At 43.3% G+C, this 27,434-nt stretch overlaps 1 protein-coding gene across 2 annotated transcripts in view; it reads right to left on the bottom strand.

The window, feature by feature from the left end:
• The window catches only part of PTCHD4 (patched domain containing 4), an 83,839-nt gene extending 57,718 nt beyond the window's left edge, over window positions 1-26,121 (bottom strand). Inside the window, exons 1-2 of one of the 2 annotated variants that reach the window (XM_032683881.1) lie at window positions 25,533-26,121; window positions 1,367-1,847 (exon numbers count right to left, since the gene is read on the bottom strand). In XM_032683881.1, the coding sequence (XP_032539772.1) occupies window positions 1,367-1,847; window positions 25,533-25,958 (907 nt within the window). In that variant the 5' untranslated portion in view covers window positions 25,959-26,121. Of the gene's footprint in view, window positions 1-1,366; window positions 1,848-25,358 lie in introns of both variants that reach the window. The other variant, XM_032683880.1, reaches the window with a different exon arrangement.
• Window positions 26,122-27,434: the final 1,313 nt, after the last annotated feature.

Raw genomic sequence — 27,434 nt, 5'->3', positions numbered from 1 at the left:
CTCGCTCTTTTTCCCTTCTGGAATCTTGACCATCCACTCCATCCCAGTCTTTACCACCTCAAGCAGCTGCTCCAGAGGTACTGGGAGCAGAACTTAAGAGGCCACAACTCAGTCCTTTTCATTAGTGACACAGATGCATTATTAGGGGAGAGATGAAATAGGAGACAGGGAGTTGGAGGATGTATACACTCACAGGACTTTTCATGAGGGGGAGATCAAGAAAGTGTGGTCTTTTGGGAGGTTGAAGTTTTTAAGAAAAATGTAAGATCCTTCTCCAAACCTTCACTCTAGCTTGTGGCTTTGTATATTACATAAAAACACCGTAACAGTACTTGGGCTTGGGGACTAGAAGGATAAATGGAATTTAAGGAATTAACTGTAAAGATGCAGAGCTCTGGCCACAGGTAAGATTTTCTGCCAGCATGGAGGTATTTGTGTCTGGGCTGCCACTGCTGAGATTTTGCACAGAGTCATCACTGGGATTCAGACTCTGGCAAAACTGTGACAAACTTGGATGTGACAGCACTGAGCAACTCTGCCTCCACAGCTGTGCTGGGCACCTTTCCTTCTGCCTTCCCAATGCAGCTTCCTGGCAAACTCATTAACCACATGGATGCACTGAAAATGCTTGGAACCGAAACGAGAACAGAAGGAATGAAATCAACTCTGCTGCCTAAGGAGCTGGGATTTACTTTTGTTCTTCATCTGCACCTTCCCCTGTCTGGGTGCAACAAAAAGGAAATCTCTGCAGCTGATCTGGGACTTCACAAAGAGAGGGATTACCCCCTGCAAATCCTGACAGGCCCCCGTGTTCACAGCCTGGCAAACACCACAACAGTAATCTCCTCTCTGAGATAAAGTCCATCAATCTTATTCTTATACCAACCCATTCCCCTTTGCCCCTCAGAGAGAGTTCGAAGAAAAACCCTGCTCAGGAAAGATGCTAAAATCTGCCCTTCCTTGGCACCCTCCTATTTAACTTTTTCAGCTGGCCTCAAAGTCGGGTCAACACATATCCATTTTGTCTGCTGAGCTAACTAGTTTTCAATAACAATTTCTCCTTCGTTCTGTAACAGAGATCAATAAAACTGCCCCTCTCTCACATTGGCTGAGATTCCAGCAACGTCATTTGCTCTTTATCGTTGCTACTTCTTTGTTTTCTTTCCTTTTTTCTTTTCTTTATTTTCCTTCTTCCCCCCTCCCCCCCCCCTTTTTTTTTTTTTGGCAAGGCACAGATCAATTTAACAAGATGAAAATTACTTAGAATTTCACTCAAGGTAAAATCTGCACTTTATAACCCAGGATGTAATTTACAATCCTGTCATTAAACTCTGTTAATCCCGTTATTATGAAGATAAATAATTACCCATAGCGAAGAAAGGGATTCCCAACAGAGTAGAATTATATTTTCCATCAGTAATGAAAAATATCCCTGCCGCAGTGACACTGGAAATACAGATAGTGAGTACTCCCAGGAGGCCCAGGAAAGGTTTGCTACGCAGGCAGTCCTTCATGGAGCTCGAGAGGGTAGCAGTCAGGAGAATCAGCATCAGGCTCACCAAAATCTTGCCCCTGGCCAAGATACTGGTCTGGTGGAAGTCCTTCCAGAGGCTAAAGGATGCTAGAGAGTAGAGCTGCAGATCTTGGTGATCCAGTTGCATCTTGTGCATCAGTTTACAGAATTCGCTCTCCCACTTCTCCCCAATGAGGTCCTGGGTGACAGAGCCATACGTTTGGAGGTAGTAAGTGATTTGGATGGCTCTGGCTGATTTGACTCTCTGGTCCTTGCTGTTTGGCACTTCCATGACCCCTCCAAGCTGGTGGCCAATAAAACTGCTCCTTCCATCCTGGGAGAGAAAGCAAAAGAGATGAGCATGTGGTTATCCTGCATACGATGTGACACAGCGATAGCGTTTGGCTCTGCCTTCCTCTCACAGACACCGCCAGAGCTCCACTAAAAGGCCACTGCACTGAGCAGGAGCCGTGCCTTTCACTTCAGTGGGCTTTGGGATCTATCCCTGCTCCTTCACACAACTCTGTCTTACTTATTACAGACTCATTTGCACTTCTGTGCTGCAGTCACAGATGTTCCCAGATGTTTAGGGAATGAAATGTGGAATGCAAGCTCCTTGCCCCATTCCACATTTAACTCTGACGGACAAATCTCCACTTACTATGAAATGTTTGAAGTGAAGATCAAATTTTGGAAAATTTGTGGTTTCTTGACACTTTGAAAATGGTTCTAAAAAGTTAGAAATGTACAGAAGATGAAGCCTGTTTCCTCAGTATACAGAAGTAAATATAGACAGATCTGCAAAGTTTAATAGTTATTCTGGCTTCAGAAAAATATACTTAAAATCAGGCTTTTTTGAATTATTTATTTGAGATTTCATGGATTTATACCAGTGGCACAGAGAAAAGAATCTACCTTACACCTGGATTTAACCAAGATATGTTTGGGGGTTTTTTATATTTTGAGAATATAAACCTTACTCTGGTCTTACTTCTTTCAGTATATACTAGGACACAAAAAACTCCATGACAATCAGTAAAGGACACATCAGGTGTGTTCAAGATCAGCCTCTGTCTATTTACAAGACCAGACCTTTTTTTCTTTTATTGAAGGAAGGATTTAGTGAGAAAGGTCCTGCAAGGAAAGTCCTTGGTCTTAAGCCACTGGTAATTCTAGTTCTCTAGGATAACTGTATGTGCCCCTTCCAAGACAAGGGAAGCTTGTGCAGATTTAGATCAAATTCAGTTGCAAACTGAGGAAGAAGACTCAGTGGATAAAGTTGTCCCAGCACAAGTAATATCTTTGATCAAAAAAGTCTAAACCCAGGGATTACATGTCTGTTGCACACCAAATAACATTTTACTTTTTCCCCCACATAAACTGGATTATGAGTTTTCAGATTTATTTCCTCTTGTATTTAATAAAAGAATAAAATTATCAAGACAGTTGATGTCTACAGCATCTTGCAGCAGTGAGTTCACATCAGATAATACTTTTTGCCTAAACACGCTACGGGAATGAGCTGACAACTTGAATTTGGGAGAGGCTCTGCCCTACACACACACATGGAAGCAGTCATCTGCAAAAGGCCAGAACAATTTGAGGGAGATATTTTAACATCTACTACATCCAGCATTAACCATTTCTAGAAGCACCTGTGCTGCACACAGGTGAAATTGCCAGACCAGTTCGTAGCAATGATTCCCATCCTAAGGAAAAATCAGTGAAGCAGAACTTTATGAAACATAGGTGTCTTCCAGCATGTCTGCTCATAGAGAAAATAAATATCAGAAACAGGGAGACAGTGCTGAAAATGTTTTGTGTACTCACCTTGCCTTCAATCAGGTATGTAAAGGTAAATCCTCTCACTGAGAAATTTCTGCCTGTGCCTGCTTTCATGGCAGGAGCTCACACTGTTTCTGGCATTTGCCTGCCACAGCCCAGGGAACGTGACAAAATGCTTTTCAGAAGTTCATTTTTCCCCTATTCCCTGTTGTTATTTCCCACCGAAATAACGGCTTCTGGCAAGGTATCCTGGTGCGAGCTGACACAAAAGGTGAATTGCAGTCTAATGCCAGCTTCTCAAATCACCTGAAGCCTCATTGCAAATGTCACACAAGCAGAGATAGCTGGCACAGAGGGGCAGCTGGTGCTGTTTGGACTCCAAAAGATCCTCGTCCCCACCATTTCATGCTAGAATCCTGTTTTGATTATTTCTACTTTTTCTAAGGAGAGTTCACACTTAATATGCACACAAAAAATACATTTCTGAGCCCGTAATTAATGTTTGAGCAGTGCAGTCCAGGCTCACATTGCATGCAACTTTGCAGTTAAAAATCCCATTTCGCACTGGCTTTGAAATTTTAGGGAGAAATGTCATATTTCCTCAGCATGTGTATATGCAGTGCTAATATTCAGAGGTTTGCAGCCACTGCAGGAGGCTTTAGCAGCACAGCTCCAAACCAAACCCATGCACTGTAGTTCAGGTTTCATTGCTCCACTGTGCAGCACACACGGCAAGGTTATGGGAAACTTTGTGATGACCATCTGCCTTCCCCTGCGAAAAGTGCACCAAGCAATGGCAACATTTCAAAATAGGCAGCAGAGCAGCTACAAATAAATCATGTTCTGCCATATCTCCCACGAAACAGCAGATAACAGCTATTTTTTACACTGATGTACAACAGGGCACCCAGCTCATATGTCAGCAAAACAGAGAGTAAGCTTTAGGATGGAATTGAGGAAATCACAGATGCTGGATTTCTTTGAGGTCGTTTTGTCCGTTCCTTTACTTCCAAAGGCAGATTGTTTCCTATCTAAGCAAGGAGTTTGCCTTTGCTGCTTTTATAACATGCAAGCATGAATCTGGTTCCACAACACATGGGAAAATGGGGCCCTTCTCTAATACAGATCTTAGAGAATCACAGAATCACAGAATGGTTTGGATTGGAAGGGACTTTAGAGGTCATGGAGTTCTAACCCCCCATGATGGGCAGGAACACCTTCCAATAGACCAAGTTGCGTACAACCTGGCCTTGAACACTTTCAGGGACAGAGCACCCACAGCTTCTAGGTAACTTGTTCCAGCACCTCACCACCCTGAAATATTACTAATATTTAATCTAAACTCACTTTCTTTCAGTTTAAAGCCATTTCCCCACTTGTTGCCTTTGCCAAACACTCTGAAGAGAGAAAAAATTCCTGTTGTGCTGAGTAGGGTTGTTCCAGCAGTGATTACAGTCTCAGCAAGGAACACAGAAAAAATATGGGGAAAATATAGTCTTTCATCCCATTTTACAGATGGCAACTGATGTAGGAAAATGGAATCCAGTGCTGCCAAGAGGCCTCCAAGCTAGGGAATTAACTCTTTCTTTGTATCTCATGGGAACTTCAGGGAGTTATTCACTATGCCAAGGTCTTTGTTGTCCTCCAGGACCACCTTAGTGAAAGAAGGAGACATGAACAGCTAAGCTCCTGGACTAAACCTAAGGTCTGGGAAAAACAAGGCCACAGTGGCTTGTGTAAATGATGCCCAAAGAACCAGGTAGGTTTTGAAACAGATTCCACCTAGTTCCTCATGAAAAAACGCATTTTCTGCTGATAATTAGCACGTCCTTCCTGGTATATGCCTACATGATGCTATTTTTAATTTCATAACAGTAGTTTCATGTTTCAGACTACCTCTTACACTTTTTACCTACATCTCTTGCTGCTCTCTGATCCTGTATGCAGAAAAACTCAAAAAAATAGAATAATAATAATAGTTATTGGTTATATACCACCTTACACCCATGTATCTCCAGAGGATCTAAACATAAGATGTTAACTGTCTTTAGCAAGGTCACTTACATGGTTGGAACCTGAATTTCAGATTTCCAGGCTGTGTCCATGTGTCTTTCTCTCTCTCTTTTAACATTTTTTTTAAACATCTAATGAAAAGTTCAGTGTCTGTTCTCCCAGATTCTGATGGCAGCTAATTCTCTCCAGATCCAAGCATCTTTAAAGATGGCATGAAATATAGATCACTTGCTGGGTCATGTGATATTTGATCTAAAACAGAGGCCAAGCTAAAATCTTTGCTTCGATGTATACTATTAAATTGATTTCTGTGCCCTCTCCTCTCTTTCTCTAGATGTCCCAAAGCTGTTTGGTATATTTAGACTCTGAAAGGGAGGAGAATGAGAACTAAGATGACAGTCATGAACAGATTCACCTTCCTTTTCACCCAGCATGATGGACTTCACCACCTCTGTTTATGCAGACCTAACCTTGCACGTGGTTGAAAATCCAAACTGCTTGTCTGTTCAGTAGTAAAAATTACTAACAGTGAATGGAAGGATACAGAATAAACCCCTTCCATGCTTCAGGCTAGAAACTCATCTGTAAGAGGTGCTTGGACCCTTTATTTCCTAAGAAGATGTGTAAGTGGCATGGTGATGTTTGGCTTGCTCCATAGCTGAGTGCAGGACCTCCCAGGTTAAACAAAACCAGCTGCTCTTCTGAGTTAAATATCTTTTGCTGGTGCTCATGTAGGCACATATTCTCTCAGGATGCAGCCCTAGAGGGATACGAGCAATACTCCCTTTCTACTAAATTACCTGGGACCTTTTTCATTTCCTTAATAATTTCAGTGCAGCTGCTGCAGTCCCAACTCCCACCCTGCGGGTTCTGTGTGGTCACTGCCCTGGACAGGATGCCTTATCATCTACTGGGATATTTTCTTTGTCCAAGATCATATTAAGTCAGAAAGAAAGGAGGACTGTAGTCACTGAAGCAAATGATGGGGAGGGCCAACTGTGAGGACTGGCACAGAGGGACATGGTTTAGTGGTGGACCCGGCAGCGCTGGGTCAATGACTGGACGCAATGATCTTAGAGGTCTTTTCCAGTGTAAATGGTCCTATAATTCATCTCTGCTTTGAATGGCATCAGCCTCCACTGACTTCCCAAAGGGAGGGTTTGAGGTCTTTTTGAGAGGGCTCCTGCCTTTCCAGGGCCCCACTCAGTGGAGGTTAGGGCTGGTGAGAGTTTTAAAACTCATTTCAGATCTCTGGTGAGGAGAGGAGCCCTTGTTCCCTACTGACAGATCACTTTTATTCAAGTACATCTGCAGGACCTTTGCCAGCAAATTTATCTCTATTTTTATTTTTCTTTAACTGCTACCTCTCATCAACTGGAGTGATAGATCATTATCAAGCTACATTATAGAAATGTTAGGAGAAAACATGCAATCCTAGTTACACTCTATTTTATCTTAAAAGCTTAAAATGCTCAACAAAGGGCAACCGGGAATGTCTGCTGAAATACATTGTGTGATAAACATCCTAATGAGATCAATGCAGTTGTTTCTCCCTCTGATAAGGACATTCCTCCTCTACTGTAGGTCACAGAAATTATTATGCTAAACCCCACAGAGGTTCACATGAAGCCAGTTATTTTTCAGCCAGTTGCCAGTTTTCGACGTAAAAAAACCCACTGAAATCCCCTTTCATTTAAGATTTAACATATAGGGCTATTCCTGCATCCTTCAGCCTCACTGTAAAACTTTAGAGAGAGTTTTTTCTCCTCAGCCAAACTGATTTCTCTGTCCCTGGTACAATTATCCATGGAGACCTTGTACCAGTCGATCCCTATTACACAGCCACCAATTACCAAGAATTCTTGAAGCATTCCTTTCCAACAGTTGCACGTAATGCTGATTCATTCATTCAACATTTTCCATACATTTTTATGTAGCAGTTTTCCTTCTCTCAGAGTTGTGTAGGTGCTCTTGCACACCCACAAGGATGTTTGCTGTGCTTGTCCCTGTGCAGCTATTCTGTGTGGATGAAGGATGGAGGAAGCATCCAGGGGAAGTTAACACTGAGGGCAGTGCATTTGATGTAAAACTGCACCTTGGTTGGTTGGAAACAGGGACACAGCAAAGGCCATGGAGTCTGTTCACACAGCAAAAGTGAAACATATGAAAGTGGCTATGACAAGTTATCCAGGAAATAATCCTTTAACTCTCTGCTGGAATAAATAACAACTCATTATTTCCAGCTACCCAGCAATGATGAGGCTCAGCTCACCAACTCATCAAGCAAATTTGTTTTATGATCACTGGAAAGAGTCAGGCACATCCAGAGGTACAGGTCAGATGTGTTCTCTGCAGCTGCCTATCTCTCTCCATTTAAAGCAGAGGCATGAAATTACTTAAGACTTGACCCCAGCCTTTATCATGCTAAAAACTTAGGAGATATTAACCATGTTCAGTGACAAATGCAAACACAAAACTACCTGAACTATCTTGTCATTTCCTGGCTCATGTTGGCCCCTTCACAGGCACATCCTGCAGGGTAACAAACCCACAGACCTTCATCCTCCTCCCAGGGAAATCCTTGACCACTTGTGCGATTTTCAAATGAATAAGTATCCAAAACAGCCAAAAGGCAACCAGAACCGTCTGGCACCTCTTTCTGATGACTCTGGGCCTGTGCTCCTTTCCATTACAGCTTTGGATTTCTAGTTTTTATCTGGTAATTTAAAAGAGACAAGAACAAACTAAAAGTGTTTCAAGAGACTTATATACTGTAGAAGTAATAATAAAGAATAAGAGCAATGTTCCTAACACAGATTTACTCCTTCCAAGTAAATCAAATTAAGGAATTATTCATAAGGGTGCAATAAAAAAGTGTGACTGCTATTAGAGAGCTCTTCTGTGTGGAGGAGCTTGTGTTAGTGGACAGGCTGTTCTGAGTTCCTTCAGTATCACCCCAGCAGGTTTTCGGAGAATCATAGTGTGACTGGGGTTGAAAGGGACCTTTAAAGGTCACCTGGTCCAATCCCATGCAATGAGGAGGAACATCTTTAACTAAAACAGGTTGCTCAGCCTCATTCAACCTGGACATGAATGTTTCCAGGGATGGGGAATCTACCACCTCTTTGGACAAGTTGTTCCTGTGTTTCACCATCCTCAGCTGAACATCTCTGTCAAGAAAAAGGAAGGACAGAAGGAAAGTAGAAAAGACTCTACCTTCACATTCTGGTTCTCCTGCACATTCCTCTGGAATGAAAGACCTCTCCTTCCCAGACCAGCTCCAGTCCATTTCCCTCCTAGATTGTATTTTGCCTTTACGTCCTTTTCAATCCTCCATCGTTCTTTGTCCTGTCTTCAAGCTCTTCTTTGCTCAAATGACCCCTTCTCTCATAAGGTCAATTTCTCATTTGGTCGATTTCAGATCTCATCCCAGTTCTTCTGGGAAAGGAGAATTAGGTTTATTGCCCAGCACAACTTTGTCCCCAGCTGTCCTAAACAGCAACCAAGGACACAGTGGTGTCCTTGAAGCTGATGAGTAATAGCCACGTTGGTTGGGATCACACATCTCCCTAAGTGGGGAAGGGTGTTGCTGGAAGATGGGGGGGTTACAGACAGTGTAAGCACTGGGAGATAATTTCATGGCACAACTCATCTATCTGCATTTTGCTTCTCTCCCCTCCACCAGGAGCAGGACACAGGCACAGCAGTGACATAGCTTTTCACCTTCACAGGCAGGTGAACTGGTGGTTGGTCCCCAGCCCCATGAGATGGATGCAGGGATGAAGGGCACGGATTACTTTGGATGCCCAGTCTGGGGACCAGTGGGATGGTTCACTCAGGATGAAGGTGGGTGGCTCAACACACCTTGTAGGTGACACATGTTCACCTTCCAGCAGGCACTGGGTCCCTGCTCCCTCCTCACTGTTCATTGTCCTTTGAGCCTGTGCTCTGCCCTGCCCAGGATTGCAAATCCTTGAGGCAGCACCTTGGGATCATCCTCTGCTTTTCACAGTCTGATCCCTGACCCGGTGGATCTTACCTGGTATCACAGAGCAAAAGGTAAAGATTCATCTGGCTCCTAAATCCTTCGGGATGAAGAGTGATGGTAAAAGCAATCACCACAAAGGTGATAGATTAAACATCTCCTTTTGCAAGGAGAGGATACGTGACTTTAAGAGGGGAAATCCATGGTGCAGCTGTGGCTTTCCACCTCTGCAAACTAAGACAAGCCTCTGACAGTTGCTAAGCCATGAAGAATACCCAGGTCCAATTTAAAAATATTTGTCCTTGCCTTCATGGTCTTGTCCACAGCTACTGTTCATCCCAAAGGATTTTCTTTGTGCCAAGGAGAAATGTAGGAATGAATCACTGAAATGTAGGAATGACAGAAGTGCCTCAAGGGAGTTGAACAAAACACCAATATTTGGATATATACAGTTAAACACTCACAGTGATGTATGCAGGAATGTGTTTGAAGAACACATTTACCATCTCTCATATTTGGCAATCCCTAGGAATCTGTATCATGAATACTTTTAATCAATAAATACTCCATATTAATTCTGACTTAATTCACAGCTCAAACTCCATGTTAAAAATGCTCAAAGGAAATGAAGAAAATTAGGAAGAGTATAAAAAGACAACAAATGCTTTTTTCAGTGCAGACCAGTGGTCCATCTAGTCCAATGTTCAGTCTCTGTCCAGTTTTAAACTATGATGCACCAAGATGGTATCTTCCATGACACACCTAGAAGATGTCTTTGGGAGTCTCAGAGTATTGTTGATTTTCCAACTCTTCAACAAACAAAAAAGTGAAATGAGTTGCTTGGAAGGAGAAAGAATGGAACTTCATTTTTAATAAAGAAATCCTAGTCCCAAATGCACTGATTTGAATGAAACTGCCAACAACAAGTAAGCAAGATTAATAAATTAAAGCTATCTCATACCCTGGTGAAATCAAGAGAGTTTTGTTATCTCAAGAGGGCTATGGCTTTCTCCAAGTGGAGTAAACAGGACAATATTCCACCAGAATGCTTTCTGTCTCGTGAGAATGCTTAACCTTAAGCTTCCTTGAAGTCCATGGAGTTATAGGTTAAACAAGATCCTAATTATTAAAGTAAAATAAAGAAGGCAGTATAAAATACTAAAAATCAAGAAAATCCCCTTTCTTGTCTTCTTTACATATCAACAAAAGCAAAAGATATAAAACTGCCTAAAAAACTTCATCATGTCCTTCATATGCAAAAGTTGAAGACTTTTGGGGGAAATGAACAGGATCCAATGATTGTCCCTAACAGGAGATCCTAAAAGGAGGACACAGGTTTTCATTGACAGGTTTGTGGGCCCTCTTGCTTTGTGAGCATCCCACTCTGTGCCTCTTCTAATTGTTTTCCCTACACTGCTTGAAGTTCAGTACACACAAGAAATAGGAAGAAAACCTGCCAGGAAGCAAAAGGGATTGGATTTGCCTGGTTTTATTACTCCATTTAAAGGAAATGTTAAAAAACAAACAGTAGAGAATAAAAAGTGAGGAGTAAAGCAGATCCACAGGATCATTTAAGCCCTTACAATCTGAAGTTTCAATAATGACACAGAAAAGGGTGCTTTTTCCTTTTCAAATTATGTTTTATGTTGGCAAACATCTCTTTAATTTTCTCCATCTCTGCTCATCCTCGTTTCTCTGGGGACCAGCAGCCAAAGTACTGAAACGCTGCAGAAATGTTTTATCAAAGGCAAGAAGAAAAGAAGTAACTGAGAATCAGACAGAGCCAAGCGTGATGTGGCAAGATTTTGGGGCTAGTGTGGTTTTGAGGTTAATATACAGCGAAGCAGCATTAACTAAGCTCAGCCTTTGAATGCAAGATGCTGCTGTACTCTTATACAAGTCCTATCAGGAACTTCTACTCTCACAATGCTCAATAAGATATAACAAGGCACTGCACAAAGGAGATACAGTTGAGGATGCAACACTTCTGGCTGAAAAGTCCTCTCTTCTAAGAGATAATTAATCAGTTTCCCCCTTTTTTTTGAGTCTCAAATTTGGCATTGTGAGGCGATTTCTCTACCATGAAGCATCCCTCCCTTCTCTCCAGCACACGCTGGTTTTTAATGAGTTTGGCCATTTGTTAGCTGGAGAGAGCCAAAAAAATGTCTAGTTTCAGATGCTTTCCTTTTTTTTTTTTTAATATTGGACTAGAATCTGGGAAGGGGAAGTAGGAATGAGACGTTGAAGTAGGCCTGTGTTTATGCACTAAAATCTAACTGAAGATGGGGATCTGCTGACTCCCACACAAGATACTTTTGAATTCAGTACGTTCAAAGAAATTTTTCACCTCCACATATGAACATCAGCAAGTAGCTTTTAAATTTATAAAAATCTATCTCAAGGTCACCTTGTAACCTGTGCCTTTCACGGTAAAATCTTATGCTTTTAGCAGCCTGCAGAGTTGAAGGTGTTGTCATGTGTGATCCTGTAACGGGTTTTTTTAATTCTTATTTCAGTTAAAAAAGTAAAGCTCATGGCATCATCTATAAGTGTTCAAAAACATGTAGATGTGGTACCTGGGGACATGGTTTAGTGGTGGACTTGGCAGTGCTGGGTTAATGGTTGGAGTCTATGATCTTGATCTTTCCAACCTAAATGATTTTTTGATTCTATGATCTCCACTTTGGGTTTCTCATTGCCTTCCATCACTGGAGAACTATCCCACTGAAAGTTTGCTGACGCTATGAAGGTCAGATTTCAGCCTGTATTTTTTCAATCATACTCTGTGTGACAGGGTGTCTTGTGTTGTCTCAGACAGCACAGGGCACATTTGCAATGGTAAACAAGTGATAAACAATGGTGTGAGACAACAAGAAAATTTTGCGTTGTCCCAAAACTTTCATCCAAAGATTGCAGGGGCCATTTACAACTGCTACTGATCAAGCTCTGCATGCCTGGAAAAATATCTCAATGCAGCCCCTGAGCTGTGGAGGACTGGGAGGACCCACACAAAGTACAGCAGATGCCGAGGTCTCGGTTCAGACTGTAATCACTGGTCACCAGTGAGGTTCTGGCACAGCCCAGGACCCTGCTGTGCAAGGTGCTGTGCAAACACACAGCTGGAGAAGCTGCCCGTTTTCAAAAAATCTTCCCATCTGATGCTGGATTTTCTTCAGTTCACATAGAGTGAACTGGTGATGCTGCCAAAGGAGAGGTCCCTTCCCTCTCCATCCCGAGACTGCATCTCCTCCCTGCCAAGTTTGGGAGCAGAAGTTCACGTGGTGTGTGGTGAAATGGATTGGAGAAATAATCCAGGTTTATGCAAACTCAACAGGAGGGGAAAAAAGAAAAAAAAAGAAGACAGATTTAATCCCCTCATCCCCTCTTTGCTGCCAGCTGGCAAAGCGTTTCTTCAATTTCTGTGCTCAGACCCCACAGTCTAGTGGTAATGTCAGCAATGCTACACCTGAATGGCTCCATCCTCAAGGTGGCTGTATTTCACAGATGAGTATTTGTCCTTACTTCAATTACACAATTAACTTCAAGCAGAGTTTCTGATTTGGATGTGCCTCTTCGACCAGAACAAGGCTTAAAACACGAGAGTCATAATTTAGGCTCTGGGGTCCTGAGGCTGCTTAACCAAAGCTTCAGGGTGGAAATACCAGGACTACTGGGCTGCCTGCTCCAGCAGAAGAGAAAAACAGGGCACCTCTGGAAGGCAATTTTGATCTTACATGGACTGAATCTCATTCATTCAAGGATTCTTTCTTAGAGATTTTAGTCTTCCTAAAGCCCCCAGTGTCCCAAACGTTAGTAAAATTAACTTCATAAAATGCTTAAAGTTAGGTTATATGTGTACCTAGATGTTAATGTAGTGCTGCTGTTAAGAATGAGCTCAAGATATCAAGGAAGATGAATATTTAATTACTCTGTTAAAGGATTTCTGGAGAAATGCGGAATATTCACTGTAAATAATAATAGCATCAACAACCATCTTTTCAACTCATTTGAGATGTTTCCCTGCAGAACAACAAAACTTTTCTCCCCAAATAGATATTTTACAATTATTTTAATGTAATAGATTTTACAATTATTTTAATGTGATAGATGTTAAAAAAAAAAAAAAAGTTTTTCCAAAACCCCTGCAGTGCAAAGTGATTTTTCAGTCTATACCAGTATAGTCTATTTGGAAAGGTTTTGGTTTTGGCAGAATAGGAAGGACTGGACTTTTGATTTTTAAACAAAAATGCTGCAGATGGTGGGACCTTGTGGTATTTAGCCAGCTTTGGACTTCAAACAAATATTTAGGGAAAAATTCTGATAGGGTAAGCCAAAGAGTAATCAGATGGTAAAGCACTTCCAGATGATGGAATCTTAGCATTTGTCTTCTGAACACTATGCAAAATCTCTGTCTCCCCGCTGCAATAAACTGCCAATATCTGGCAATCTATTTTGCAGGAGGATGGCATTTAATTCCAGTTCCTTCAGTGGGAGCTAATTCCTTATTCAGATTAATGTATTTTAGTTCTTTTGCAACTGTCTAATAATAATTTTCAAAAAGAGTTTTTCAAAACCCTGTCAGAGACTTGGAGTGAGACAAAGTTGCAGTGGATTTGAGAATAAGCCTAGATTTTGCCCATGGAATTATTCTGGGAAGTTTTTTCTCATGTCAGTGCAAGTGCAGATTATTCCTTAGGTTTTTTGGAAATGCTTCACCTGATGTAACTCTTTTCTATAAAGGTCTCTGGTCTGTGGAATCTCTGAAGGGTGAGTTCACCCCCTCCTAACGTAGATGTTTAGAAAAACTGAAATGCATTGCTTCTGGAGGTTCACTCTTCTCTCCCCTGATTGCACACTGGGCCCTGTTTACGGTAGCTGCTGAATAGAAAAAGGCTCAGATTAGAGGAAATGGATCCCATCTTTGGGATGAGTGATCCTATAATGACTCTCTGCATGAACACCCACAAATTGCAATATCATGGACCCTCAGTGGTAGGGTCACAGCCTGGCTCTAAAGACAAGACCAGGTCCCATCCACTGCGGCAAAGGTCCTGACATTGTGAACATTTGTCAAGAAAAGGAGACAAAGTGGTCTGACTCCACAATTCATTTCACAAATATCATCAGCCTATTCCTGGACCCTTGGTCTGCAGTCATGGTCAAATTGGACAAAAAATAGTAGAAATGGTCCAGCTGAATATTTTCTAACTATCTTGTTCAACTGAGTTTTAAAAATATTTGCTATGATAATCTTTCCCTGGCACAATCAGGATATATAATTAATAAACAACAAAATTCAACATGGACGAAATTGAGCCAATTTGTGACATTAGGAGTATTAGGATATTTGAATTTGAGGTGCTGGGGAACAATCATATGATTCACAACATGGCAAAAGAACTTAAAGGGATCATCCAAATCATCTGTCAAAAATCCAGTCAGCACAAGCCTCCAGAAAATGACTAATTTGTTTCTAGAAAGATAACAAAAGGACCAAAACAAAGCAACAACCAAGGCTTCCCTGGTAATTTAACACATCATCTATAGCCTCCAAAGCAGTGTTCAAGCTCAACATAGGGAGATGCGTTTGTCCTGCTGAGCTTGATCTGCAACGAGGTGAAGGATGAAGGAGAACATCGAGTGCTGAAATGTCCATCCTTGCTAAGCAGTGTCAGAGTCAGAAGTAAATACAAGTGGCCTTTCTCTGGGGGCTGCAAAATCCCAACTTAAACATCAACTTTGTCTTTGACCTTGATTATATCATTTAAGTGCTTCACCTTCACTTTTTGATTTGCAAAACTCAGCTAACAGGAATCTATCCCAAAGGAGGACCCTACATTGACCTTTGGGCACCAGAATGCAAACAAAACTCTTCAGAAAATAACATTATTTTCTGTTTGGCTTTCTAATTCTTCTAGTTCTGTCTGTGTAAATTCTCTGACTCAGCTGCTGCTGACATGTCCTCCTTGTTTAATATTATCTGTGAACTTCACTCCTGTGCAATTCAATTCCATTTCCCGATAATTAATAGAGATGTTAGATGAGACCAGACCTAACACAAATTCTCCAGATACCCTGCAAGATACCATCCATAAACTTGTTACATTATCATTTATCATGGTTCTTCGTTTACAGTCTTTCAGCCAGTTTCCAACCCACATCACTGATTTCCCATTCAAGTCAATCTGAATTAATTTTTCTGTTTGGTTTACTCATAATCCTGCACAGGCCAGAGAGTGGGTTAGACTGACCTTATAAACCTTTTACATCTTTGACCTCTTGATGTTACATGGAAGAGGTGTGGGATTGCTCATAAAACTCCAACAAGCTCTCTAAATTTCCCCAGCAGTACCACAGCCCTCCTTTATGATGGGAAAATCAATGTGAGGGAGAAGTCACAGCAGAACATGAATTTTTGAATACATGGTCCTGCACCAAAATCACCATCCCACATCCCAAACTGCTCCTTCACCAAATAGTATCTGAAATGTCGTCCTTTCTATCCACTGTATCCTTATTGAACAGGCTCTAGGAAAACCCAATTCAAGCGGTTTAAGGGTGGACCTATGTTTCTTTGAGCTTCATCCTGGGCTATTCTCTGTCCTGGTTACCTTTTTTAACAGCTTTAAATGAAATGAAAACATGTCCTATTCTGTCTTATTTTTCCTTGTTATTTTTGCTACTTCAAAAAGTAATTGGGTTTTCCCCAAGAACAGTATCAGAATCGTTCCTAAAGGAGCTTAGTTCAGATCTGTTAAGTAACAACAAACGACCTGTTTTAACTTGCCTTTTGAAGTGAATATCGTGATGAAAAGACCATGGACCATATGCAATTAAAGCATTTGGCATTTATATAAGACAAATTTCACTTCAAGGATGTCCTCTTTCTCCCACCTCCAAAATCTGATACTTGAGGCAAGAAAATGGTAAAAGTAAGAATACAACCTTTATTCTTTTAGGAGAAAACAAACAAACAAAAAAAAACCCACCAAAAGAAAATCCCCAAACCAAACCCAAAGCTCTCTTTTCTCTAAAATGAAGTTCTCAAAACCAAAACATCAAATACTTTATGAGAGCAGTGGAGCTCTTAAGCCTATCAAGCTTGAGAAATTTTTTTAAATGTATATACCTAAAACCTAATATTTGTGCTAATCTTGAAGCCTGGGGAAAGAAATGAATGGACAGAAATTTGTAAATCTTCAGAAATATTTGCATTTCTCTGCTGGTGTCCCAAATTTCTGTGCAATTTACTGTGATAAATCTGTTGTGCATCAACTGGGTGACCAGTGTTTTCTACATGAACATGGGAAATCAGTTATGGGTAGGAAAATTAAGGTTAGTTAACAAAGAAACACTACTAGAGCATTTATTACGACATGTTCCAGCCGCTTTTGAGGAGAAATGGATTTTTCATCTGGATGCAAAAGTTGAAATCTCTTTTGGGGGATGTTTTGTGCTTATCTGTGAATTAAACCTCCCTTCCTTGGTAAGAGTCAAGAAAATGAACAAATTGAAGTGTAGATTTTAGGGACAAAAATGCACATGAATGTTTCCAGGTTTCATCTACTCTGCACTGAATTTGTTAATGTGTTTGGTTCATGAATCAAAATCTGCTCTAAGAAACCATCCTGGAAAATGGTTAGGAAAAAGGTGATTTATATTTAAGTCACAAATCCCATCAAAGAGATGGAGTTGCATAATGAAGTACTGCTAACAGCATCTTTCTTCTCAATGGACTGCAAATTTTTTTACAAACTAAACCTACTTGGAAAACTGGAAGCCAGGACCACTTGGCCCATCAATGTAGTGTCTTGCTCTCCAGTGAAAAACAACATTAACAAGAGCCAGAGCATCCTCTTGGGGGTACATTCGTGTCCAGGGAGCCTGGGCTGTGTCCTCAGCCATGCAGGGTTCCTGCCAGGCAGAGCCTCTGGCTGTGATTTTCCTTCCCCGAAGTTTGAACATGGGAAAACATTTCCTTTTAAAGTGATTTTGGTTTTTTTATCTCCTTCATTTTCTAACCCAAAGTATAATATGAGAGAAAAAGAGAAAAAAAAAAAAAAGGAAACATTTTGTTGGTGGCCTGTCAAAATGAAACTAAGGGAAACTACCCTTCTCTTGTCATCCTCCGAAATGAAATCAGGGTCAAGGTAGACAGTGTTTCACAGATGCTTTTGGTTTCAAGAGTACTAAACCGTCTGATAGGAAAAGATTAATCTGAAATTTTACAGGCCAGCCCTACGCACAGCACAGATAATACATGATTTAGCACAGGCAATACAAGATTTAGCACAGAAGCAGTAAAATGCTCCATGGCCACTGCTGAATCGTAGCACCCTTTAGGAAGCTGTTTGACACGTGCAAAAATGCACCATGTATGTGGTAATACTAACACCTCCCTGCCAGACTGACAACACTTGGGTAATGCTGGTGGAAACAATTACTCAAGGTGTAATAAAAGCAAGACCCTGTCTTACACAAGGGCAACTTTTCTGTCTTGTTTCAGTACCAAACTTGGGCATAAATTTTAGGTGCCCCCTGAACCAGTTGTTTGGGTGGTGTTCATGTTCCTTATATATTGTGAGAGGATACACGTCAGGCATTTGGGCTTCCCTATAGAGGTCTTCAATGGCAGCTCCTGGGTCTCCTACCAACTGATCAAGGAAATCATTAGATTGGACCATATTAGGAGCCCTTATTTAATCCCACTTGCATGTCCTTTGTAGGTGGGCTGCATTACCCTGAGAGTCTCTGTGACTTGCTTTGCATTCAGAGGTATGGGGCAGCTAGGCAGAACTGCCCTTTACTTTTTCTGGTGCCCTCAGAGCAGATAACTAGGCTTTAGGGCTTATGCAACCGGTATTTCTAAAGAAGAATTATTCTGTGAGACACCAAAGCATTTGCCATCGTACATACTCAGGAAGCATCACATGCCTGTGCTGCCAACTAACTTTTCCATCTTAGTTAGAGATTGTTATCAGACCAAAATCTTCTGCAATATTACCCAGGCAGTGACATGCCAGTCTGTCAACCCAGGATCACCCAGCAGCTCCCTGGCTGTGGTACCAGTTTACTGGCAAGGCTGGAATGAAGGAGGGCATATGTGGTGGCAAAATATAAAACCAGTGAGAAAAGTTGATCTGGCCAACTCACAGCTGTGAGGCTGTCTGGTGTGTCACAGAGCCACTGTTGGATGTGCAGAACTGGCATCGTGCAGGAATTGCTCACCAATGTGTGAGTGGTGTTAAGGAAGAAAAAAAGCTTCAGCAAAATTTCTGTTCAATACCAGAGCTGCCCACTAAGAAATTATTATGAGTTTGCCCTTGAGCTGATTCTACAGTAATTCTTTAAAGTTGGAAATCTTCCCGCTGCCATCAGGTCACCCTTGCTAGTGTCATCAAAGGCCTTCAGCACTGCACCCAAGGCTCCTGCTCCCAAATGGCCTGACCAGTGTAAAAGTGAGGCTAATTCCCACCTGGTGAATCCAGGGCTAGGGCAATGACACGTGCCACTGCATGTGATCGTCTCTGTAATGCTCAGGAGCTCTGTCACTGCTCTCTCCCTTCGTAGGATGCCTCACAGCCCCACTTCCAAGAACTTCCTTTACTGTCTATTCTCCACATGAGCATCTTACACCTTGGTAGGTAGGAAAACAGAGAAAAGGACTAACATAGTAAGAAAGAGAGGTTTAAAAGACTTTATAGTTTGCCCTTTTAGCCTCCTGTTGCGTTCCCCTCTCCTTTCCATCACACACAGCACCTGCTTTTCTTCATCCGTTTTTAAAGCTGTTTCACAGCTCAAGTCCCAGCCATGTCTCACTGTTTGCACTAGGAGGGTGCAGTGGATGTGGGACCTGCACAAATTAAAAGCTTTCAGTAGAAATGTGAGATCGTGATTTTCCGAACTCAATTCACTTGAAAAACCAGTCAGCAGTTTTTTTCACTGTGACATCTGTAATAAGCACTATGCAGAGTGCAAAGAGGTCTCTTATCCCTCAATGTTTGAAGAGGTTTAATACAGGTTTTGCTATTAGATTACTGTTTTTGAAATGTCTAGCACAGCCTTACCTACATCATTGTTTACCACCTGACAAAGATATGCATGTAATATGCATAGACACATACACGTAAAGGATGTTAAATAATTTAAGAATTTTTTGGCCATATTTATTAATCTAATTTTGTCCTTACAAAGTTCCTCTCACTTCTACCATAGAGCATGTATTTAAAAAGTTAAAGCTGGTTTAAGGATCTCCTCTCCTCTCCAAACCTCTCCTCAAAAGCATCTTTCTCTGGAAATATGACACATGTTCTTTACTTTCATTGTAAACCTAAAGAGAGAATTTCAGAGCCCTCCAACAGCTCACACAGCCAGTACAGTAAGGGGCTCCAAAGATATTTTGTAAAGGCGTAGGATACTATGTCAGTGTTAACACTGCCAAGTGTTAACCAAATATTTAATAAAGGAAATAAGTATTTTGTTTATGTCCACAGAGGACTATCTGTTGTAGGAAGATGGCAAAGTGGTACTGGGCTTTCTTCCTTTGGCAAGCAGTTGACAACTATCCAAGATCCATGGGGATGAGCCATTGCTACTAACTGAAGGGCTTTTCGATTGCATCTTCCTGTTCTCTCTACCTAAACAACCTTCCAATTGCTTCTCTATTATTATTCACATCAAGACCTGGCACTGAACAAAAGGCCACATCCCCCAGCAAGTGCTGACAAAACTAAAAAGTGGAATCGCAGGGAGGGTGGTGATGGCATGAAGCAGATAACCAAGGTCACCCAAAAGGTCAATGGAGAATATTTTCCTTGCAGTCTTTGCTGGCTCCACCAGCCCATCCAGGTGAGAAGGGTGAGGAGCCCTTCCTAGTCCTGCCAGCCAGTATGGAAACAGAGTTGGAAGAACAAAAGGGTTTTTTTTTCTCAAGTAAGTTTCCCAACCTGTGAGACAGAAGATGCTATCAGCCTTCAAACATTTTCCGCTTGCTTTCATGCTGAGCAGCTACTCCGAGCTCAGCCTGCCCAATCCTGTCTTGATCTGAGAGGCTGAGATGAAAACTATCTGCAGCCTCCAGCCTTCCTCTTCTGATCTTCTCCCTGCACGTTTTATTATTTTGCTTTGACTTAGCAGCTTTTGCCAGCCACGGAGCACTTCACAAGATTCTGACCCATGGGTTTGGATTGGGGAGGGGGGTATCACAAATGGGTACGGAGCCAAATTGTCTCTGAGGAAGCACCTGCTCCTTGGAGTTAATCTTATTTTTTAACTGATTTTACTGAAGGAATAATCAGTTTGTGGACATTAATGGTGCACAGATGCCTACTCTGATGTAGGTGGGCTCTGGTTTTATATCCTCTCTGTCTCATGGAGGTGGCCCATGCCTCAGGGACATCTAAGGAGGGATTAATCTTAGAGCAGTGAGAAAGACTCCACGAATGCAAATGGAGCAAGACACGTTTAAAAGTACAGCTGTTAGTGTGAGAAAAATTGAGAATCTGGCCATTACCAAATCTGCACTTAGAGGTTTCAAGATGTTCAGTGAATGCAAGTAACTTTTGTGCTTATGCAAGAACAGATTCAATATCCAGCTGATGTGTTTATCACAAATGTGGTAATAGAGATCTCTGGTTTATTGGTTGCTGTTTAGCATAGGGTTCATAAATGACTGATACTTAATTAATTGAAGGCAGTATTACAGAAACCAATCTGTTGAAAAAGATTCCTTTAAACCAGCAGTTGTCATATTCATTCTGATCTCAGAGAGGCAAGTTCTCAGTTATTATCTTTTCTCAGACAAACTAGCAAATAAACATGAAAAGAAATGGTAAAGGTGAAATACCAGAAAAAATATTTTCGTGGGTTTTTTTCCCTCTGGGTAAGGACTGTGTTCAGAAATAATTTTTTTATTATTATTATTATTATTATTATTTTCTTTTTCCAGAATAGGACAGCAAATTTTCTGGGTTTATTAACAAATTAGGGTGAAAAAAAATCTCTTCCCTCATATTTGACTCTACACAAGAAGTAATCCCCATGTAATCAATAATTCCATCTATACCAATGGATAAACTCTGTCTCAGACCACACTTTAGCCCCAACACTGGGGCCAAGGGCACAATGTGTCCACTTCTAAGAACACTGCACGCTGTTATGCCGAGGACAGAGTAGATATAACAGCCAGGAGTGAACCTTTTCCCATGCTGTCCCTCAAGTCACATCCAGGCACTGTCCTGAAGGTCTCAACTGACAAAAATAATGTCAAGTTTTGACAACACTTGAGATTTAACAGTTTGATGACTGATGGTCAGTGTAGATTGCTCAATCTATGCAGTTAGGGAACAATCCAGACCCCAAGCACAGGAGCGCCATTTCTATGTCCTGGAGTGAGGAAAGCATGAGGAATCTTTCTCCAGGACGTATCTCAAAAGTCTTCATCAAGACTTCATATATCCAGCTTTGTTTCCCTGCTCCACCACCGTCTATCTGCATGACCTTGGGCAAGTCACTCTCTGACTGGGCTGCAGACTGCAGCGTAGCAATAACCGTGAAGAGGATAGATACTGTCCCCAAAGCAACGGGAGCCGGCGTTTTCCTATAGCCTAGTTCACCCGAGCTAGCCTACAATGACCCCTGTGTTGCCAGAGTGGATTTTAAACCCATCTCAGGAGTTGGAAACCATGCTGCAGTCTGCGCTCTGAATGTGAGTGCCTTGTCTCTGCTCCTTCTCTGGCAAGTGGAGAGACCAAGGCTTCCTGACTCACAGAAAGGCAGTGAAGATAGAAGTATTCAGGGCTACAACCTCTTTCAACATACAGCAAGTAATGGTTAAACAAACATCACCCTCCACATACAGATTTCCTCAGCAAAAGTAGAGCAGTTTCACCAGATTTTGCAGTCGAATAAGAGCTGTTTCAAAACTAGAGCAGTTTGCTTAAACATGCTCAGACGGCTCCCACAAAGTTCCCATGGGAGACCTGTCAAGAGCTCACCCTCAGTCAGCTTTCAGCCAGCCTCACCTCAGAGAACTGAATGAATTTGGCCTCCATCAGGAGATGAGAAGAAGCACAAAGTGAGAGCTGCTCACAAGGCTTGAGGGAAATGAAAAACTACAAGGTGTTTTTGCAGCTCCCACATGGAGCAGGAGTGAGGTTGGAGCAGCTTAACATAGTCATTGTGGTTCTCAAACCAGTACAGTTTGACACTTGACCCATGTCAACTGCAGACTAAACACATCTGGGGCACCTTCGTGCTTTGTAAATCCCCATATTGTTCTTAGAAAAATTTTGTTCAGTCTGAGGCCATTATTAAAAGAAAAAGACAGCAAAATCTACCAGTATTAATCAAGCAACGTGACCTTTGGGAAAATGAGGCAACCTAGAAGATCTGTTGGGTCCTAATGATGCAGAAAAGTTTAGCTGAGAAGAATCCCAAGGGCATGGACTGGTGAATGTGATGAGCTCTGGTCCACACTGAATAAGAGCAGGCAGATTTGGCCCTCTCATTTGCAGTCCCATGAGGTTTAGCCACAACTGCTCCTTCATGTCACAACTCAAGAGCGAAGAAATAAAAACCCTCACAGATACAGCCACAGGGGTTGTTTCCCCCCACTGAACACCCAGAAACTGATCTACCCTAGTGGGTGCAGCATCTGAGATATTTCTGGTTAAGCACAGCTGGACACCTCAGAACAAGCAACACAGGCCTGGATTTCCACAGCTTTTGCTCAGAGGTGCAAAGAGAGGGAGATCAGTAAATAGCCCGTGAGCCTCGATTAACCCAAGATTTTGTTCATGGCTTGAAGGAGAGCATACACCTTCCTAACCCTTGATAGATGGGACAACAGAGATGACAGGGATGACCTAGAGAATTAATCTATACAAAATAGTAATTTATTCCCAGCAGCTGGAGCCAAAGAGACCAGAGGAGGTGAGTCTCTGTGGACACACCATCGCTGAAAACCAGCGCAGATTCAGGGCTGACCATAGTTCCACAAAAAAGTACCTGAAGACAAAAAATTGTGGCAAAGTGTATTTCTTTTTCTCAGTAAAAGCAGGAACTCTCCTTTTCCACAGAAATAGGTTATAATTGCTGGCTTTTCTCTGAAACACAGTCACAGATTTTGGTGGGTTTATGTTCTTTCACTGGAAAATGGGTAGAAAGCTGCCTGTTCTGTCCAACTTTAAACTGAGATACATAGGAGCATTTATTCCTTCATCCAGAAGATGATATACAACAACTACTTGGGGGTTTGAAGGTGCTGGGCTGATATTTTGCAGTGCTTAGAGTCAGACATCTATGCTTTGGGAAAACCTTACTCTCTGTGTGAATTATCTACCAAGCACTTTTATTCCAGTAGGTCACTAATCTAGATCACATATCTTGTCCTTTGCCTTTATCTTTAAAAAAGGAGGAGCTGTAGGCACTATTCTAGTAAAAAAACACATTGCAGGTGACCCCATCCTAGTTTTGCCAAACTCAGTTAGTGTTTCTCTACACAAGAAAATTAATCTGGATTGAGAGAGTGGGATGACAATTTCTGTACAAAAGTGCATTACAATTATGTTAGTCTAGATTATCAGTGTTCTCCACTGAACTACCTTAATCTTAACTTTAAAGACAAACGAAATGGAATAGAAGCACTTTAATTCTGCAATAGTGGGATTGTCTTTGCGGCCAACTAGAAGATAAAATTTGTCCAGGGATATTTAATCCAGAATAATTTGTTTTTCTGAGTACTCCTTGCACTCAGTACTTTCCAGCAGCATCAAGGACACCTTTTCATTTCCACACACTCAGCTCAAACAGCCACAACTCTGCACAAAGCAATTACTGTAACATCTACAGCCACAGGACCAAATCCCAGCTGTCCCACCTGGCCCTTTTACTGAAGCAAGGAGACCAGTAAAAACAATCTATGTCTCTGTTTCAGATTTTGGGACAGGAACTGACTTTATCTTTTTTTTTTTTTTCTTGTAAATGAACAGGAAGAAACAAATTTTGGTTTCAGGATCTTGGTGCTGGTACTTGCAAGAGCACTACCTCCCTCATCCCTGAGGAACTCTTTGAAAAAAGAGGGACAGGTAACCCCAAAGATCTCTGGTGGACTGCATCCTCCTCCCAATGACCTGAGCCATGACTAAATAGGGTGCTAGGGAGTTTGTTACACTCTGGTAAATAAATCCTGCCTCTGGTGCAATGCCCAAGGGAGAATGCAGATACACTGTAATCCACAGAAAGTTCTTCCCTGAGCCGCCTGCAAACTTTGTACCTTATTTACTCACCGCAGGTTAGTCCTGGCGAGCTGGGCTGCTTCAGATGGGAGGGAAAGCAGATGGGAGCTTTCATGCCAGGGAAATAGTCCTGACATAATTCGTGCCACATTGTTTATTCTTTTAATTGGAACCACTGAAACTACTTTCACCTTTTACCTTGTTTCAACTTTGCTGGAAGCCTCCAGCTGTTGGTATCCATCCCAAAACTCCAGCCCATCCATCAGCGACGGAGTTAATAATTTTCACACTGAGAGGAAAAAAAAAAATCCCACCTCCCCTTCTTTGCATGCAGGTAAAGAAGGCAGGACACCTGAATTTGCTTCTGGCCCAAACCTCCTGCTGCTCCTACAGCACTGGAAGGGGCAGGCAGATATAGGAACTCACTGTGTCTTTGAGGAAAGCTTTTTCTGGGCACACTAAAGATAAATTATCCCACTACAGCAGTGAGGCTGGAAAAGGTGATAGTGCAACCCAGCTCTGAACCACCCACCGACCTCTTGTCCCTTTCCCCCCCATATATTGAACCTTCAGGGCACTGCAAGGTCTCCCGGTGCTCAAGCTCTCTGCTCCCTGCTTCTCCTGCTTCAGTAGCATCCAGTCCCCCACCCTCCCTCCTCTCCCAGAACAATAGCAAGGCATCGGATTCAGCTGCTTCCCAAGGAAAGCCCAGATCACACACATTTCGATAGAGAGAGATAGATATGATTATATTCCTCTTTGCTGTTTAGGACAAGAAATGAAGTGCTGCCTCTTTAATTGGCAAAAGCATGCAGTAAGAGCATACCTTCAATTTAGTGTTGGGATAGCTCACTTGCACCCTGGCTGTTGTCTTATTGGAGAGGGCAGCCTGCCTCAGATCCTCTAGCACTGAAATAATATCATCCAGCACGCATTTCTTATCCTGATTTCTCAACACACACAGATGGGAAAAAGTATAATTATAGCCTTTGTAGTTCACCTTCATTTCCAGCACGGCTCGGTGGATCTGCAGGATCACATCAGCCTGATGCAAAATATTGCCTCCGGGTTTGGAGAGGAGAATCACCCTGCCATACCTCCCCGGGGTGTGCAAGTCCGAATACAGTTGGCTTTTGGATTGATCGAGGGAGAAAAGGCTGCTGGCTAAGCTCCTCTCGATCTTGGCCAGGCTGTGGCTGGGGGCTACCAGGCTCTCCAGGTCAGTGTCAGGCTGGAAGCGGTTGAGCAGGCTGAAGCCGAAGATGATGGTCAGGACTGCGGGCACAGTGAGGAAAAACACCGGATGCCTGCTCACGAATAAGCCCAGCTTGTAGAAAAACGACTGGAGCCCTCTGTGTATCACCTGCCGCAGCATCCTCCACCAGATCCAGCCTGCAGATGCTCCTGGCCGTCTTAGAAAGCACATGTGACATGTGTAGCTCCTTACCCCTTCCTGCCAGTTTCCCTTTCTCTCTCGCTCTCTCTCTACTACTCCTTTAAAAGACTGCAGCAAGTTGCAGCAAGACAGCCAAATATTGATCAATGGGGTGTGTGTGTGCGTGCGGGTGTGTGTGTGTGTGCCGGGGGTGGAAGGGACCGAGCAGGGGAGGGAGGAGGACGGGGGGGGTCCTTGCCTTTTTTTCCCTCTTTCTCTTTCGCCCCCCTCTCCGCTCTCTCTCCTCCCTCCCCCCGAGCCAGCTATCATCGCCGCCCCCCTTCCCCTCCCTCCCCTCCCTCCCGGTGCCCCCCTTTCTCCGGCGAGGCTCGGGCGTTGCACCGGGAGCTCCGCAGTGCCCGCTCCGCTCCGCGCCCCGCACAGCCCGGCGCCCGGCCCAGCTGCTCCGGGGCGGTGCAGGCAGTGCCCCCGCACTGCTCGCTTTCTCCCCTCCACGCACACACACACACACGGACGGAATTTGCCGGGGCAGGAGGATGATGCTGCATTTTGACGTCCCCCGACCCCACTGAGCCCCTCCCTCGCCCCCTCCTCCCCATCCCCACCGGCTGCCGGAGAAGGGAGAGCTCCGGCTCGGGGACTTGGCGAACCGCTTTCCTACAGCAGCAGCAGAAGCAGCTACCGCCGCGCTCCTCTCTCGTTCCCCGGTCCCGCGGCTGCTGCATCCCCTCGCTGCACTCCCCTCTCCATCCCCCGGTCCCGCGGCTGCTGCATCCCCTCGCCGGGCTCCGCTCTCGTCCCCATGTCCCACCGCATCCCCCCGTCGCGCTCGGCTCTGCCCCAGCCGCGCTGTGGCTCTCGGGGCGGGGGAACACCCGGCACACACCGCTCCAGCACAGATTTCCCCTCTCCCCTTTTCCCCCATTTGCTGCCCGTGGTCGCCCAGGCGGAGCTGCCCCGTGCTTCTACGAGGAGGAGGGTGACCCAGGGAAAGGCTGGGGACAAGAGGAGGAAGGGGAGGGGAGCTGCTCCCTTCTGCTGCCCCACGCCCTGGCACATCTCTCCCGGCCAGCTGCTCTCTCAGCAGTGACCCAGGAGAGGTAGGACGCGGCTCCTGACACCCTCCAGATGAAAAAGAGGTTTTCCGAGCAAAGATACCAGCAGACCATTACATAAGAGGAGAAAAATTCTGCAGCTCTCCGGACCAAAGGCGAGCAGCAGAGAAATGCGTTTGCAGCAGGCGAGCTGCCCACCAACTCTCCAGGCAGCAAGCTCTGCTCCTCCGGGAGCCTCAGCCAGGACTGCTCAGGACAGCAGATCCAGCCCCAGCAGACCTGACAGCCCCTTGCAGGAAAGGAAGGAGGAAAGGCAGGCTAGCTTTGCATGAGCTTCATATTTGTAATTCTAAATGCAATTAAAAAACAACCCCCAAAATAACGCAGATCTCGACTTGGCGTCTCTCCCTTCACCAAGTTTCTGCTATATTTCAGCTAGTTTTGTCAAGCA

Source organism: Chiroxiphia lanceolata, chromosome 3 (assembly GCF_009829145.1).
Source record: "Chiroxiphia lanceolata isolate bChiLan1 chromosome 3, bChiLan1.pri, whole genome shotgun sequence".
Classification (NCBI taxonomy): domain Eukaryota; kingdom Metazoa; phylum Chordata; class Aves; order Passeriformes; family Pipridae; genus Chiroxiphia; species Chiroxiphia lanceolata.
Note: the sequence above shows the minus strand (reverse complement) of the source record. Positions and strands in the feature narration are given on the sequence as shown.